Source organism: Microcebus murinus, chromosome 2, assembly GCF_040939455.1.
Source record: "Microcebus murinus isolate Inina chromosome 2, M.murinus_Inina_mat1.0, whole genome shotgun sequence".
Classification (NCBI taxonomy): domain Eukaryota; kingdom Metazoa; phylum Chordata; class Mammalia; order Primates; family Cheirogaleidae; genus Microcebus; species Microcebus murinus.
Window position 1 is genome coordinate 118,636,963 of NC_134105.1, and position 19,023 is coordinate 118,655,985.

Below are 19,023 nucleotides of genomic sequence, written 5' to 3' on the forward strand. Positions count from 1 at the left end.
TCTGCATCTTGCCTTGGCCAGGCTACAGATTAGGTTGCTGTCACTCTCCTGTCACAACTGCCATCTGCTGTCCAGAGGACAGCTGCTTGGAAAATGAGAGTCCCATTAACATTTCAGTGCCTCTGGCTGTAGACATGATAGAACCAGGGCCTTGTGCTGTGAACCTGGACAATTCACTCTCCATTCCTACCTTAAGGCTGCTGAGCTGGCCTTAAGGAAACCAAGAGTGAGATGGGAATGCTGCAGAGGAAAAGACCTAGGTTTGGGGGCTGGGAAAGAAAGCAAGACAGAATGGAGGAAATGAGGCCTGCAGAACATGGACCCCCACATTGTTTGCATCCACTTTGAATTTGCCAGTCACGGCTGTCTTCCATGACTCCCCAGTGTCCTCCTCCTCTCCAAATATAGAGGAGTGGAGTAGCTCATCTTGGAGGCCAGGCTTCAGCCAATAGTGAGTCTGAGGTGAAGTGCAGCCACAGATCAATGATTGATTTTCACCTGTACACGTGAAACGAGCACAGGATTGAGTGTCTTCTTTGTCTTTTTGTCCACAAAGACCATCCTCAGTAAGGAAGGAGAGGCCCAGAGAGTTTACATTATGGACCAAAGTCGTTTAAGCTGCTCACAGAGCCAGGTCTGGAATAGAGCTCTTTGGGCTCCCAGCCAGTGCTTTCCCCACACATTATGTGGACTGAATTGGTGGTACTACAACACTAATGTCCTCTGACACTGCCCTGAAGGCAGTATGGTAACAGTGATCTTCATGCGCACATGTGTTTTGTGTTTTAGGTGTACATATGTTGATTGTGTCTATATTTACAGCTGATAAAATGCTTACAATGACTCATCCATTCAGCCAACATTTGTTGAATATTTACCATGTGCCAGATTCTATGATAGGTTCCAGGAATACAAAGATGTGCAAAACATGGTCTTGCTCTTAAATAACTCTCAGCCTGGTAGAGAAAACAAACACATTAAAAAAAAAAAAGAGGAGGAGGATGACAAGTAGGGGAGTACAAAATGCAGAGAAAGCTACACCAAGTCTATGATGCAATCAGAGACTCAGACACCCAACTTCACTTGGGATGGAGGTGGGAAATGGCAGGAGAGGCAGGAGAAAAGTAAGAAGAAAGCAAGATAGAATGGAGGAAATGAGGCCTGCAGAACATGGAACCCCTAATTGAGAAAAGTAACATCTATGCTGTGTCTTAAAGGATGAGGAGTCTGAGGAGTTAACAAGCCCAGGTAGGACAACATATAAATCCTTTCATTCTTCAGTTTCTAAGGGATGATGGTCATCATGATTATGGTGCTCTGTAATCATATTTACAGTTGTCATTAACCTAGCAAGATCCTGCTATACACCTTGGAGATCTCACAGATATATTTGTTGCTTGATTTGCAAAGAACTCTGAGATTCTGATCCCTGTGGAGTCAAATACTATCCTTCTATGGAAACCAGAAGTCTGGAAAAGGTGAAGGAATAAATTGTGGGGAAGACAAGAACCTGCTTCTAACTCTACTGAAAACAAACCTGCCCAAGAATTCTCCCACACCCACCTGTCCCGTCCAGGTCTTCCTAATCCCTTAAGACCGAGTGAAAATCCCCTCCTAGAGGCCTTTCCTGAACCCTCCAATTAGAAGTGGTCTGTCTCTCTTCTGAAGGCCCAAAGGTATCGTTGTGTCTTCTGCAATATTTAGTGCATCCAACCTTGAATGACAGTTTCAGAGACGTATCTTAGTTTCAGACCTCAAAGAAAGAGGGTTGGATGAGGAACCTGAGCTGCAGGGCTCACCACAGCCAGGGTGTCAGGGACAACAAGGTTGAAAGTTCAATTGGCCTGAAGCCGAAGAATCAATACCTACAGACACTTCCTCTCTAGGCTCCTACTCCACCCCTCCTCCCACCAGACGATCTGATCTGAAGCTGACTTTTTTCCATTTTGTTGCACAATGTTTTCTGGGCTAGGAACACGCTGCCCTCTCCTTGTTCGCCCCACAAACACCTACCCAGGCAGTGCCTGTTCTTTTAACCCTTCCCAGACCTTTCCCTCCCTGCCCCACCCCGGTCAGTTCAGTGACCAGTTTCAGTTTCACTGTGGCCTCAGTATAGTTCCACCAGAGCACCTTCCACACCCTCGTACTTCTTGGTACACAGTCTGCTGGGTGGTGAGCAGCTTGGGGTCAGAAGCTGTGTCTTTTTATCTCAATGTCCCCAGTACCTAATGGATGGGCAAATAAGTGAGTTTGTGTTCCTCTCTTGTCTTCCTTAGGGCCAGAAACTTTGCCTCACAATAGATGTTTGTTATTGAATGAATGAATCTAGTCATTCACACTCATACTTTGACATATCAACCCACAACATTGCAATACTGAGTTGATTCTTTTAAATTCCCTATAAAAATGAAGTCTATTTTAACTGTTTGTTAAAAGAGTCCAACTTTGCCAATAGTTTTCAGTCCTCAAGCGCGAGGGGGAAGCTACTCGCAGACCAGTCCAGCAAAGCTCACCGTAGGAGCCACCCTGGCCCTCCCCACACTCCAGAGACATGGGCCTCCTCTTCCTGTTCCCACCCTCCTCCCTAAACCCTTTCTGAACCTGCCCCCAAATTCAACATCCACCCTGGAAGGGGCTCAGGCCAGAGTGCCCATCTCTGTTTTGTGGAAGGCCCCCACCTCTTTGCTGCCCCGGGCACCCAACCGTTTCCCCACCTCTCTGTCTCTCTTTCCCTTCAGGCCAGGAGGAACCAGAGTGACTCCATGCTGCTCAGAAACAAGCGGCTGTGCCCCCAGTGTCGACGAATAAATACAGTAGGTGTTGTTAACTCTGGGGGCGACAGAGATTGGCATGGGCAGCCCCAGGGCACAGCGCTGCCCTTCCCCAACCAAAGCCCCGTGGAGAGGGACAGTGGTGGGGCCTTGCAGGAAAGGTCTCAATAAAGGCTGCAAATGAGAAACTGCTGGTCCTGGAAGCACCGTCCACTGACACAATTTGCTAAACCTTCCCCATTCCAAGCAACCCAAAGTGAGCCAAGATAAGTGAGCCAGAGTGGAAGAGATGAGCCACTTCACCCACTGCACCAAGAGGCTCAGGAGGTTATGGAGCTACCTCTTCCCATTTAACAGCTCCAACGTAAGATAGATGCACACGCAGTCCTCCTCCACTGTTGCAAGAATGAAATAAACAGCTTAGCCTTTGGGTCTATCATTAACTTAGCCAGCACGTCAGGAGAAAAGCTGGGGAAAGAGTCTACAGTACTTTCTAGCTGGCGGGGGGTGGGGTGTGTCCTGCCCTGGATATGTATAACTGGGAGTGGGGAGTCATGGTCGGAGAGGAGTCTTAGGGAAAGAAAGGAGGATAGAAAAGAGGATGTGGAGGGAACAAACTCAAACCTCTGCAGTCTGCAGTTTGCTGAAGAAAAAGGCCCAACCCAGGAGGGATGCCATAGCAGGTTAGAGTGAGGCCTCAGGTTAATTTAAGGATTAGGGTTAGAGTTAGGTTGGTTATTAGGGTGAGGAGAGGGGTCAGGCTTGGGTTAAGTGTTAAATTAGGTAAGTGGTTAGGTTTAGCACAGAGGTTGGGGGAGGTTCTCTTTAACTCTGATATCCTATAATTCTCCTTTGACTTGGGAAGGAAGACAGAGCTAAACATGCTTAAGAGGAAGGGACAGGAGTGAAAGAACAAGAGGAGATGTGAAAGAGGCTTTCACTGACTTCATGGCAAAAGTGCTTAGTAGGATATGGAATGTATGCTAGTATGCTAGTGGGATATGGAAAAGAGCAGCAGTCGTGTAAAATTTTTCTGTGGAATTTGGAAAGGCAACTGTGGCTTCTGGCAAAGCTGTACCTAGATGTTGCGATCTCTGTTCATTTTCTACATAATTAGGATCACGGTGTTCAATATTAGCATTAGCTGAAGTCTGGGAAACTAAGATTGCGATTTCTCTTGGTCTTATTCCTGGAATCACTTGTGTCCACATTTGTAATGCACTGACCCCAGGCCTAGGCTGCCCCCGGCCAGTTGGCACACTTGGGACATCGGCAGCTGCCCTCTTTCTCAAGACCTTATCTCTGACCTTTGCCCTTGTCCATACCTGACAGGAGTGGAACCACGCGCTGTAGTTTTACCATTTGCCGCAGCTTCTAAAAGGAAGGTCCTTAAACACAAAAATGCTTAAGGACCCTTCCCCACTGTTGTCAGAACCTGATGGGAAACTACAGAAAGTTAGAAAATAAGCATGAAATACCCTTGCCCCATGTTATGCAGTAGCACCTCGATGTCCTTCCAGGGGAAGGGATTGAAGATCTGTTGCGGTCACTATGACACCCCTCCTTTCTCAGCAGTGAGTTGAATGGAGTTTCTGGGGAAGATATAAAAAGACTCCTAGGTATAGGTGGGAACTTCCTCATTATAATAAAGAGCATCTATGAAAAACCACAGCAGACATCATACTTAATGGTGAAAGACTGAATACGTTCTCCTAAGATGAGGAACAAGACAAGAATGTCTGCTTTTGCCACTTCTATTCAACATTATACTATACAGTCTAGCTAGGGCAATTAAGACAAGAAAAAGAAATAAAATCCATCCAGATTAGAAAGGAAGAAGTACAACTATCTTTATTTGTAGATGGCATGATCTTATATGTAGAAAGCCCTAAGAAATGCACACATATGAAAAAAAAAAACTATTGGAGTTAATAAATGAGCATAGCTCAGATTTAGGATATAAGATCAATATGCAAACATTAATTTATTTCCATATACTAGCAATAAACAATCCAGAAATAAAATTAAGAAAGCAATGCGTTTTTTTTTTTTTTTGTAGACAGAGTCTCACTCTCTTGCCTAGGCTAAAGTGCCGTGGCATCAGCCTAGCTCACAGCAACCTCAAACTCCTGGGCTCAAGTGATCCTTCTGCCTCAGCCTCCTGAGTAGCTGGGACTACAGGCATGCGCCACCATGCCCGGCTAATTTTTTCTATTTTTGGTAGAGACGGATTCTCACTCTTAATCAGGCTGGTCTCGAATTCCTGAGCTCAAATGATCCACCTGCCTCAGCCCCCCAGAGTGCTAGGATTACAGGCATGAGCCATCGCGCCTGGCCAAGAAAGCAATGCCATTTACAATAGCATCAAAAATATACTTAGGAATAGATTTAACAAAAATTCAAAACCTGTACATCAAAAACTACAAAACATTGTAGGAATAAATTAAAGACCCAAATAAATAGAAAGAATCCTGTGTTTATGAATTGGATTACTTAGCATTATAAAAATGGCAATACTCCCCAAATTGATCTATAGATTCAATGTAACCCTTCTAAAAATTCCCAGATGCTGTTTTTGCAGAAATTGACAAATATATCTTGAAATTCATATGAAAATGCAAGAGATCCAGAATAGCCAAACAGTCTTAAAAAAGAAGAAGAAAGTTGGAGGATGTGTACTTCTGGATTTCAAAATTTACCACAAAGCTACAGTCAGGACTATGTGGTACTGGCATAAGGATAGACATAGATTAAAGGAATAAAATTGAGAGTCCAGAAATAAGTTCTTACATTGAGTTTTGTCAAGGGTGCCAAAACAGTTCAATGAGGAAAAAGTAGTCTTTTCAATAAATGGTACTAGGACAGCTGTATATCCACATGCAAAAGAATGAAGTTGTACCTCTCCCTCTCACCATATACAAAAAAGAACTCAAGATAGATAAAGCCTTGAGTTGTATCTACCTGTATCTATCTAAATGTAAAAGCTAAAACCATAAAACTCTTAGAAGAAAACATAGACATATATCTTTGTGATCTTGGATAAAGCAATGGTTTCCAAGACATGACACCCAAAGCACAAGCAGCAAAAGACTATAGATAAATTGGTCTTCATCAAAATTTTAAACTTTTGTGCTGCAAAGGACACCATGAAGAACATGAAAAATAATCCAAATATTTAAAAATCATGGGATAAGGGACTGTACTAGATAAGGGACTAGAATCTAGAATATATAAAGAACTCTTACAACCAAACAACAAAAATACAAACATCCCAATTAAAAAGTGAGCCAAAAAATTTGAATAGATATTTCTTCAAAGAAGATCTACAAATGGCCAATAAACACCTGAAAAGATGCTCAACACCATAACACATTAAGGAAATACAAATCAAAACTACAATAAGACACATTTTCCACCCAGTACAATGGCTATAATAAAAACAATGTACAATAACAAGTGTTGGCCAGGATATGGAGAAATTAGAACCATCATCCATTGCTGATGGTAGTATAAAACAGTACAGCTGCTTTGGAAAACAGTTTGGCAGTTTCTTAAAAACTTAAACACAGAGTTGTCATATAATACAAAAATTCCATTCTCAGATTTATACCCAAGAAAACTGAAAACATAAGTCCATACACAGGGCCGGGCACGGTGGCTCATGCCTGTAATCCTAGCACTCTGGGAGGCCGAGGTGGACGGATTGCTCAAGGTCAGGAGTTCAAAACCAGCCTGAGCAAGGGCGAGACCCCATCTCTACTATAAATACAAAGAAATTAATTGGCCAACTAATATATATATAGAAAAAATTAGCTGGGCATGGTGGCGCATGCCTGTAGTCCCAGCTACTCGGGAGGCTGAGCAAGAGGATCGCTTGAGCCCAGGAGTTTGAGGTTGCTGTGAGCCAGACTGACGCCATGGCACTCACTCTAGCCTGGACAACAAAGCGAGACTCTGTCTCAAAAAACAAAAAAGTCCATACACAAACTTGTACAAGAATGTTCATAACAGCAGCATTTATAAGAGCTGAAAAGTGGAAATAACCTAAATGTTTTTCATCTTAATAATAAATAAAAAAATATAGTCTGGCTATACAATGGAATATTATTTAACCACGAAAAGGAATGAAGTACTGATACATGCTATAACACGGATGACCATTGAAGAAATTTTGCCAAGTAAAAGAAACCAGACACAAAAAGTCACATATTGCATTGATTCCATTTATATGAAATATCCAGAGTAGACAAATCCATAGAGAGAAGAAAATAGACAGTAGACTGCGGGGAGGGGTGAATGAGGAATTACTGCTACTGGGTACAGGGTTTCTTTTTGGATAATGAAATGTTCTGGAAATAGATAATGATGATTGTTTTACAACTTTCTGAACATATTAAAAATCACTGAATTGTATACTAAGATGGTAAATTTCATGATCTGTGAATTATATCTTAATAAAAAAAGATTAACACTAGAAAAATATTTTTAAAAATAAAAAATGGAAAATGAATGAATCTCAAAAAAAGAAAGTCTAAATAGTACCTGGCTTGTGCAAATACTCATATTTCTATATAACCTTGAGCCAGGAGCTCAACCATTTAGTGCAGAAGAAATACTTGTTGATGATTATGGTCATTCATCACCAGGGATATTTGCCTTAGTTTTGTCTATACTGTCTTTTATCACATCTCTGCTCCTCATCTTCCCCTGAAAGCCTATGTTTTATAGGCTTTCTGTTATCTGTATTGCTCTCTAGTTAAGAGTTTCAAGCCCTTTAGAAGTAGGACTGTGAAACTAGACACATCATAGGCATGCATTCTCTACCACATACATTAATTGGTTTCAAAAGCCCATTATATAATTCAGTTCATTTCAACAAATATTTATTGATTGCTTGCCATGGGCCATGGGTAATAACTACAAATTAAAAAAAAGAATGTGACATAAGTCCTACTTTTAAGGAGTCAACAGGTAAATAATGACAATAAAATATGATGAATAGAAATAGAAATAAACCTAATGAGGAGGGAAGGGAAAGTAAATATCAAGGGAGTCTTTCTGGGAAAAAAATGCTATTTTGGAGATTTCTAGAATGAATAGGAGTTCACCATGATACGCTTTTTCTCAGAATCACAAATGCCATCTTTGGCATCTGTGTTCTGATATAGGCCCTATAGCCCACTTCATGCATACAGTGGTACTAGCTGGATTTAGGGACTTTAGAACAGGGATCGTGCTATACAGGAGGAGGTCGAGAGTGTCCACCATCTTTCCTTGGAGAAGAGCCAAGATGAAATTTTAATATTTTGACAAATGGCACAGTCTATTTCTGGCACATTCTCACCCCCTTTTAGGTATTTAGAAATCTCTCCTCATGTTCTCACTAAAGACTTGCTGCCCCTACTACCCCCAGAGGTTCCTTGTTACCAGATCACCCCTTCTTCCCCCTCCTCCATCTTCCCATCAGCTAATGACTTAGAAGAACGATCTGATTAAATATGGTAGGTGCTTGGCATTTGTGTAGACTTAATATTCAGTTTTTTACCATTTTCAAGTACCTCTAAAGGTCCTTGACAAGTTGTAATTTTCAACTTTGTTGTATCATAAATTGAAATATGAGTCACTTGGTACAAGTCACTCAGTGTATAGACCAGCTGAACACCTGCACCCACATCCTTGTGATTATCATTTCATTGTCATAACTACAATAATTTGTAAGAAGTAATGAAAAATGCTTCTCAGTGAAAACACACTCTCAAAAGAAAACCAACATCCAGTGCCAGGAACAAATTTGAAAAAGCTCAAGAAAATACTGTATATATTAAGCAAAAATACTGTAACTGTACATTGATTTTAGCCCTTTACGAAGGACACAACCAAAATTTTCAAGTGTGCTCCAAAGTGGGTTCATTCATTCACTAATTGGATCAAATAATATTTCCTTAAACAGGCATTGTGTTGGGAGTTGGAAATATAAAAATAGAGACGTGGTCTCCGCCTTCATGAAGCTGAAAGTCTTTCAGAAAAGCCAGACATTAAGCAAGTGAATACAGTATAAAGGTTATGAGTATTTTGGTAGAGGAAGCCCTGAGACCATAGGCAGAAGACCACCCAACAGCAGTCCAGGAGAAAGTAGTCTCTGTGAGAAAGCTACAGTAACCTGAGACCTGGAGAGAGTGTGTATAGGGACGAGGGTATTTAAACAAACAGATTTCGAAAGTTTACTAATCCTCAGGTATCTAATTTCAACCGATAACTAGGGAAGAACCAAGACTCTATGACTTGAGGGCAGAGTGATACCCTCGGGTTCATATCACAGAAGGATGTATGAGTAACTTTGATATCAAATACAACCTAAGTTCACTAAGGTGGTACATTATTTACTTACATCAGAATAGAGTTAGGGGCAATGTTCTCAATGAGACTTTCTTCCTCAGGTACAACCAAGATCTATGATAATCCCAGATGATCTGAAAGTATCCTTTGAGAATTTTATGAGTCGTAGGTAAGTCAAAGATTTAAATCAGGACATGACTTTAATTCTAGTTATATTTGAAGACACAGGATAGTGGACTGAGAAGCACAGCAAGTAGAATGTTTAGGGAATGGCCTTCTTGGTTGGTTTTATTTTCTGGTTAAAGCAGATAATTAGACCAAACAAAATATTCACCCTTTTGCTCGAATGACTTTTGAAACTACTGTAGAAAGTATAGACTTCCTTTTCCCCTTCACAAGAACCACATAAGGAATAGGACAGGAGATTTCTTTGATAACTTGGGCAGAACTAAATACAAATTCTCCATATAGATGGCATACCCAATTCACAAGATATGGGAGATTACATATAACCTATCCTAAATCCAAGACATCCTCTGCTACTTTTTAATAACTAAAATTTTCATATCAGTTTGTTTAGCTGTCATTTACAGCTTTCTTATCAAGATCAAGTATAACAGAAATAAGATTCAGTGAGAATTCTGATTAGTTGGTTTTTCAAAGTTTTTTTTTCTGTATTTAACTATCAGACATGGAATAAGGACTCAGTTTTTACTTTATTAAAAAGCTCAAAACATGAACTGACCCTGGATAAGGCATAAACATAGGCCAACTTGCCTTGCAATAGAGGGTTGGAATGTGGACATACAGTCAGCCTTACCTGTGACCCACCAAACATGTTATATGTGATCTAATGGTAATATTTAATTGTTTTCTTCATACAGAGAGCAATGATGTGGGAAAATAAATAGGTCTTTTTGTACTCTTTTGCTGTACAGTGGGAGATGTTCTGATTCCTTTATGACCTTAGGACCAAGTGTTCCAGATTGATGTGTAAACTCAGATACTTTGAAACCATGTACCTGGTGCCTGGCCCAAGAGGAAATGGGTATTTGTGCAGTGCAAGCTCCAGCATTAATAATATTTACCTATGTTGACTTTGTACTGTTAAAGAACTCTTAGATCATCATAAAAGCAATGCTAACAAATATTCTCTATGGACTTTAAATGAAAAGCGGACTATCTAAAATCCGAGATTTCTGAGCAAAATTTCACTCTTCTATGAAATAGACTTTTGAAATTTGTTGTCCCTTTTTATTTGTCTTGAAAGTTTTATACTTTAAGTTCTAAATCCTAGAGCATTAGTTGGTTGTATTTTAAACAAATAGCTCTTACCCCTTTAAAACTAAGACCAAGGATTGAACCAGTCCAAAAATCATGTCAACACCAACCAGAAGTATTATTAAAATGGCTGTTGTATTTTTTTTTTCAATATAGTGAAGGAAAGTGTACCACTTCTGTTTGAGACTTAGCTAGAGTGACTATAAAGCAAGGTCCTGGTTCTGTTTGTAGCTTATAAAATCGATTCTCATAGTTTTTGTCTCACTACATATATAGGCAAGTGGAATTGTCCTCACTAATAGTTTTTTAAAAGTGACTTTAATTATAGCCATTGCAGAAATGAAAATAGTGTTTGTTGAATGGAAGGAATGAAAAAAAGAAGGAAGATAGGGAGGGAACAAGAGAAGAAGGAAGAAAAGATATTAATAGAAAGATGGATAAATATTTGTTGAATTGTAGAATAGACAGATTTTAAGTGATTCAGTACTGAAAATACCCCTTCCCTGTTTGCCCAAACTGGATAATAGAAGGGGTTTTTCTTTCTCTTTTTTGTTTCAGTCCTCCAATAAATAAAATAACTGAAATAAAATAAACTGTCTGAACTGGCCATATTTTTGGTAGCAAAGCAAAAATGACCTTGGAAGATCTTTGTGGAAGTAGCAACCATGAAATGAGTGGAGAGCCTTAGAAAACACTTCAAAGTTTACAAATTTCTCAGTATTTTGAAATTAAGCAATTTCTAAAACCACTTAGAAATGGTTTGGCCTCATACACTTTTTGGTTGAGGGTCACCAGGAGAAATAGGATATGATCAGAATATTTTCTCTAAAATTGGAAAATTCTATCCAAAATATTTTCTCAGTTTTGCTCTTTAAGGGTAGATTACTGATCTAGAAGAGTTGTTACTTTTTTTCTGGAGAATTCTTTCCTTAATACTTCCTATTTCAGGCTATGTGAGTTCTGAAAGTGGATTAAAACATTTTCAAAATGAAGGTTTTATCAAAATTCATGAAAATATCTCTAAGTAGAAAATATCACTAAGTAAAAGGAGTTTCGGAAGTCGTATCTTTGGACCATCATCTCACACTGCTGTGAAGTGGCCTGATCACCAGGTTTATAGGTGTTGGATTCAAGAAACCATCTGTGTTTTGAATGTATAAAGACACATTCCTTCCAGCCAAGCCCTAGCCAATTAACTAATGGGTTTTCTTGCTTCTTCCAATCAGAATGAAGAGTCTTCGTCAACCCAGAGCCCAGACTAAATCTTCCCATGATGACATCGCAAAAGGTTTGATTTCTTTTAGAGCACGTGTACATGAAACATTCTGTGCCCACGGTAGTAGAATGAAGAGTTCAATCCCTGAAATAATTTCTAACTTTCCTGAGCAGATTCTCATTCTCATCCCTTTTTCTTTCATGTATTACCTTTTGACCTGCTGGGGTTGGTTCTCAGCCCTACCTTCACTCCAGCCTCACCCGTGCCTCCTCAGGCCTCACTCGTCCCTCCCTATCACTCCCTTCCCAGGCCCTCACGTGGCTCTGACCAATAATCCACCTGCTGAAATTTTCCATGGAGATGGGGCAGAAATGAGATGAACGTGCCTCCACAGGCAGTCCTGATGTACCGACCGACATGGGAAGGGAACTACATCTCCTCACCCTGGAATGGCCTCACCAAGGCCCTGAACCTTTCACCCCTCAGACTCCTTAACGTGCCTGCCTTCCTCCAGCCGCTGCCCGGTGCTATTCTTGTCTTCGCTTGCTGTTGACAGGAACAAGGAAAGCGGCTCTCTCCCAGGCTTCAGCACTGACCTAAGTCTCGTTCTTCAGGGAACACTGGGCTGGTGACGGTGGTAGTGGGCCATCCTTTGGGGTGATATCATTCAAGGGTTTAGTGCTGCACAGTCTGTCACTTTAGTGACTTTCCATCTTCTCATTTGCTCCCATATTAACTGAAGCCACCTGAAATTTGTCATTCATTTGATACACACAGTAAGGAAAATTAAGATTATTTTCTTCACTTTATACAGATGGGGAAGACTAAGCTCTATCCTGGGAGGTTGCAGGGGAGCTACAGCCAGAACTGAACTGAGAAGGCATCTAGAAAGGAAACTTGAGGATAGAAGAGATGTGTTGAGGGGATGCCAAAAGAGAGTACCAGAGACTCGAGTAACAGCGGAGGTTTGGAGATATCCACTCGAGTGGGGCTGCCAGTCCCAGTGAATCACTTCTTATGTATTCAAAAATATTGGCTTCGTTCCTGGCTCTCATTTAGCCAAAGTGGAACCAAGAGCCTGGAGCTAAGAGAATCCACCTGATGAAAGCTCCTTCCTCTGCTGTTCTCTGGTCTGTGACCACCTTATTCACTTGAAGCCAAGACAACACTCGGTGATAGGCATGTGCCGTTGGTTTCAGGGTTATCTGTATTCATTCTGAGTTTCCCCTGGACCTGGATTTTTTCAGACCTGCCTTGCAAAGACTGAATCAACCACACACACCCACACATACTTTCTCTCTCTCTCACACATGCTTTTTCCTCAGCAAAAATATTTATTTTTTGATCCTATATGACAGCATACCACTATGCCTTTCACCAATTTACTAGCCCTGGGAGTGTACTTCTATTAGCAATTTAAGAGCTAGATGTGGTGTGCATAGAAACAGCACGTGATATTCTTGGATGACCCTGGTTCTTGCCCACACAGTCCATCCTAAGACAACAATCTTGGAGGTGGGACTGCAGGGAGAGTGGTTGTAAAACTGGCTAGGAGCTAAATTTTGGTAAATCTGTTGATTCCAGTTGTGACTCCTTTGAGTGGCCATTTGCTCTTGTGTGTGATGTCTGAGGTCATGGAAAAAGCACTAGCTTGGGAGCAATGAGATCTGGGTCTGAATCCTTGTCTTGCTGTATAGGCTTGGCCTCCATGTTACCACCTGTGAAACCAGAGCAGTTGTTTTGTCTCACTGAGAACTAGACACTCAGCACAAGCAGCCTTCACCATTGACCAAGCCAGGAAAACTACTGATACAGCCCTAGCCCCGCTGGTTTCTATAGCTGAGACACGTCCATGCTGCAGTTCTTGTTCTTATTGCTGAAGCCACCACCCACCTGCGCTGTGTTCCCTGTGGACATGCTACAAATGCCAAATGGCTGATTCATCCCAGAGAACATTACTGCCAGTGATTGTTAACTCATCTTCTGGTCACAACAGTGATATCTACCATTTTTCAGGATTCAGCTAAACCTTACATATTATTAATAAACTTTAACAAGAACAAAATAAGCAGAAAGAACCTATCTCTACAAGTGATAGATCCTTCTGGGTTCGTGAATCTTTGGCCAGATCCCAGAATCTCATGACACCCCGAGGTTCCTGGTCTCAGTAGACATGGGTACAGATGCTAACCACCTGACTCGGGCCTTCTGCCTGGCACAGTGGTGTGAGATAGCACGAAGACGACTGGGTTAGGGTTAAGGATATCTGGGTTTTGGTCTTCAGTCCTTTAGTGCCGTAACCCCAGGCTGCTGTTTCCTCTTCATTACAGTCATGAGAGTAAACTGGGTTTGGATTTGAGACCTGGTAATGTCTCTAGCTCTCATTCAGCTGGACCTTGTTCTCTGGAGCTTGTTGCAGAGAATTCAGGGCTCCAGTGCCCTTAGTTATTCAGCAGTTCCCAATGGGAAGGCATTATTTCATGCAGTGATTTACTCTTCCTCAATCAGTATGTCTTTTGGCAAAATTGAACATTAACCAACTTTCTGTAAATCGAACCATATTTGAAGAGGAGGTCAGGATGGTAAGAGGTCATCAAGATGGTTTAAAGAACCCTAAAATAAATTATTTCACAAAGCACAGGTTTATTTTGAAATGAAGTACTTTCTCTCCCTACTCCAGCTTTTTCGTAAGATCACATTTGTTTATTTATTTTTTTAAAGAACAGAACTATATGTGTGTCCCTGAAAAATCTCCTGAGAATTTAATCCTCTTTTCCCTTTGATTCATATCACAACTCCAGACATGTTTTACTTCTATAATTTAATTGGCAATGACTTCTAATATGTGAGTTTTGTTTCCAGGTATTCCTTCTAGCCTCTTTGATGAGACGCATAAAAACTTAAATGTTATGTGGGATAAGATGATTTTATTTAAAAAAATTTCTTATGTGAATTTTGAATCTGTTTTATAAGGTTTGGTGGCCTTTGGTTATTGTGAGTTGCTTTAAGAACATAATCTGAGTAGCCCTTGTCCTTTCTTCTTTTGTGCACCATCCTCCAGAGAGTGTTCACTACAGACTGCCCATCCTGGGCCCCAGGACAGCTGCCTTCCATGGACTGCTGTCAGATGCCTACAAAACTCTGGAGGCGATGCAGCCTTCTTCCTTGCCCAAAAAGGAACCAATGGGCAAGAGATAGAGGAAGTGAGTAGTCAGAGCTCATCACTTTCTGGACCCCCAGACAGAAAACAACCCACCAAGCCACTCTCTGACTCTAGTACTTTCTCCTCCCCCTAAAAAGATGATTTAATTTTATGTTCCTAAGAGTTGCTGGCATTCTAGCTTTTGCCACCATCTTCTTACTCACTTCTCCTAAAGACAAACTGGTTTAAATTATATAAGGCTTTGTTGATTAAAATGGAACGTGGTGAGTGTCTCTCATTTTATTTTGTTAAGGGCTCTTATCCATGTTAAAATAGACAGCACACTTCTGTTTCTAAGACACAAATTTTTGGTGAAAGTTATCTCAGCTCTTCCTTCACAGCAGGGGCCAGAGATGGCTCCAGGGGGTCCCTCTGGAATTTAGCCTATTTAAGAATAAAGGAGGAGAAAGGGAGATCACACTCTGTCACTATCTCTGTCAGTTAACAGTAGTAGATGGCAGAAGATACTATGTCACAATGACTGGAAATTGGCAAGGGATTAGTTGTTGTGACCCTCAAGCACAGGAACTGTGCCTTGCCTTGCCTTCCTCGCATCACCTCCTTCAGTGCCTTGCATATGTCAGATGTTCGGCTAATCCCTGCTCAGTCAAATCCATACCAAGTGCTTGTATTTTGTAGTTTGGCTACTTCAGTTTGAGGATATACGCCTCTAAATCTGTCCTGGTCCTCTAGATCTGTCCTGGTCCATGTGTCTGCAGTGTGAGAAAGACAAAAGAAAACTCAGGCTCTCAAATATTGTATTTATGGGCATATATGTTCCATGCTCAGCTTCAGAAGGGTTTATATTTTTAAAAAAGGCCACTTTTTCTGGTTCAAGCTGGTGTGTGGGGAAAAAACAAAAAGGCCCCCTTTGTTCCTTAGGAGACGACGGCCTTCTGGTATCCCAAGATCCTGACTTAAATGGACACTTACCCAACACATGAGAACCAGCCTCTATGCCAAGTGTATTTGACGAATGGACTTCAGAACTCTCAAACAAATGTTCTGGTGCCTAAACTGAACTCAGTTCTTACACAAAAACAAATAAACCCAAACAAACAAACTAACAAAAATAGAAAAACTTGCTTAGTTGCCCTATATTTTTGGTAGGCTATGTTTCTTGGTTTCAGAGAACTCCAAAAACAGTGCCCATGAATTCTGTTTCCATTTCAGATAATTGTTGAAGCACGGACACCTCACAGATAACAGTATTTTCTCCTCCCCCTCCTCCTCCTCCCCCTGCTTCTTCACAAATTAACAATCCAGTGAAAGATTGGAGTATACCTGTACCCATGCATTGGGGACAGGAGATACATGCTCCATGCACAATTATTTGGCAATTTTGAGACAATCTGAGTATGCTGTGGCTAGTGAGATAGAATGCTTCCTAAATCTCAAGATGGCCTCATCTAGAGTACTTGGACATTTGTAAAATCGCATTAAAAATAATAATAAAAACATACTGGTGTTTACTTGTATGATGACAGAAAAGGATGGTCTATATCAGTGCTTCTTAATCATTTTGGTTTTAGAAACATTTTACTTAAATATTGAGAGCCCTAAAGAACTTTTAAAAATGCAGATTATATCTATTGATATTTATATTAGAAATTAAAATGGAGAAACGTTTTAAACACTTGCATTAGCTGTCAGAGTGATGACATTGTCACATGTCATGTAGCCTCTGGAAAATTCTACTTAACTTGGAAGAGAAGAAGAAGAAGGTATTATGTATCAATAAAATAAATAAAATTTGTAAAAAGATTAAGAAAGGCAAATAACATCTTAGTATTGTTATGCAAGTAATTGTGACTCACAGGCACCCCGTAAGGGTCTCAGAGACTCTGAGGGGTCCCTAGTCTATACTCTGAGAAGTTCTGGTCTACGTGATGTGCCCTTGCATCTCCAAACCTCCAGGGAAAGAGATGTCAAGATGTTTTAACTCACTCATCTGAATAATCTGGTCCCTTGGCAGAGATACTACAGAAGAGGCAAGAGCAGGTTTTCAAAGTCTGATGATACTATAACAATTTTTAGCATCATTTAATTCCATTTGCTCAGATTGTCTATTTAACAACTTTATAATCTTAATTTGGTTTCTCAAGTAGTGTCTCAGTACTATTAGAGCGGATTGACCAGTTTGCACAAGAAGTCTCATTCCCTTTGCACTCTCGTTTATGTATAGGAATGATTGTTAGTTTATTTGCTTTTGGTTAGTGTGAACTCACTTCCCAGAATCTGACATCTAAACTTGGATGCGGAGTGGCCTCGGCACACTAGCGATGCCTGATCTGCAGCTTTGTTGGATAATTAGCCAGCTGCTGAATTTCCTTTCACTTTACTCCCACAACCAAATCCTGGAGAGTAATGGCACTACAGGAACAATTTCCTAAATTGAGTAGCCCAACTCTAACATACCTCTCCACATGACTAACCCAATGCTATCATTTCAATTTAAATTTGCAAAGAGATTTGCATTTATGCTGCCTGATTTGTTTTTTTCTATCAGTATTAAAGTTTAACATAAATCATCTTATACCAAACTGTGCTTCTATTTGTGCTGTGGGGGTCAAATGATTGGCTGTTATCCGTCTTGGCCCCGTCTTTCCCGCACTGAGTTGGATCCCTGAAGGGGATAATTTGAGCTCATTTGTTATTTTACCTACTGCATATTCTTTAGCATCATCCAAAATTCTCATAAATGAGCCAGAGCGCTTTCTTCACTATGATAATCTACGCATAATGTTACTCCTGATTCAAAGTCACGTACGGTTAGATTAATTTTGTAAAATGAATAATCTTGGATATTTTTTTTTGTCTGATTTGCTGTTAAAAAAAAAAAGACTTATTATAATACAAGTCCACAGACATGAGTCAGAAATACACCTACTCTTTCTTCTTCCTTCGCTCTAACAGGAAATTTAAAAACAAATCAATCTGCATAATTCCTTTACTGGCAGGAATGCAAAGAAATTCTGTATTTAGGAAAAGCCATGCTATACCTTAAAAAAAAAAAAGCCCAAGTATTTAATTCAAGGCCATTGTCACATCCAGTTTCCAGTTTAACCTTGGGAAATCCTACTCTCCACTGCCGTGTGTTCTGCTCAGCGTCACTCTATTTTCCCTTGCCCATGACTGTCATCTTATGTGAGGCTTGTCAGGGCCCGTTGCATCCTGGGGGTAGGACATCACACATTGGAGTGCCCATGGTCCTGAATATATCTAAGAGCCACACAACTCCAAGGAGCCTGGTGGCAACAAGTTTGTCAGAACTGCCTGTTTCCTCCCAAGGAAAGCCCTGTTTACAATGTCTTGTTAGGTGTAGTTACTTAGGTTGAGGGAGGTCTTGGTGATGAGGAAGGCATTACCCAACAGTGTATAGAAGATTTCCAAGAGGAGGAAAAATCATGGGCCTTGTTTCTATTACTAAACCTATAAACTAAATCTTGAGGAGTCAAGGTTAAACTAGAAAATTTATTATAGGAATGGATAAATTTTAACCTCTAGAGAAAACTAGGTGATCAATCCTGTTTCAACCACGTCATTCTCAAAACCACCTTAATTCAGCACATTATTAAATACTGTCTGTGCTTCATATATATAATTCTTGTCTTTCTAGAAAAAAAAATGCATAGCTTAATGAGGATAAGAACAATATCTCATGTTAACCCCCTAACCATGCAGGAGCTACCCAGCACATACTTGAGAGATATTTAGAATGAAACAAAGTTCATTCCTAAGCAATGAAGAAAAATAAAAAGAAAGAAAGGAACTAAGATCCCTGAATTTAGAGCTGTGAGTCTACAAAGGTTACAAAGGTTTTAGAAATTAGAACGCTGCCTCCTTTGAGGAACTTACAATTTTGATTGGAGAAACACACACACACACACACACACACACACACACACACACACGAGCACATGTACAGAACAGTATGTGAATAAGCATGAGTTATTATGCAAACTGAACACCCAGTGATCACAGCAAACATGCTTTCCATATCACCAACCATACAGCTCTCTGGACAGGAACAAAGAGACCATTGTGTGACTGTCTCAGGAAAACTGGTCGGAGGGGAAAGAGCCATATTCACCCACACAGTGTGTCATCTCTCTTTCTTCATGAAGTTGTGGGCAAGATGTTTCACTGCCCGGCCAGTGAAGTGCAGAATATTGAAACCAGGAGCTGGCAGATAGCTTCTGTTTCAAGGAAAATTT

The 19,023-nt window shown here is 40.5% G+C and overlaps 1 protein-coding gene across 1 annotated transcript; it reads left to right on the forward strand.

Annotated features, from left to right (window-relative positions):
• C2H1orf105 (chromosome 2 C1orf105 homolog) lies at positions 1-15,053 on the forward strand. Its single transcript, XM_076000388.1, is given in 7 exon segments — positions 1-330; positions 332-406; positions 409-462; positions 2,739-2,813; positions 9,209-9,280; positions 11,622-11,676; positions 14,666-15,053. Coding segments are annotated over 7 exon segments (567 nt in total). The 5' UTR covers positions 1-231; the 3' UTR covers positions 14,803-15,053.
• Positions 15,054-19,023: the final 3,970 nt, after the last annotated feature.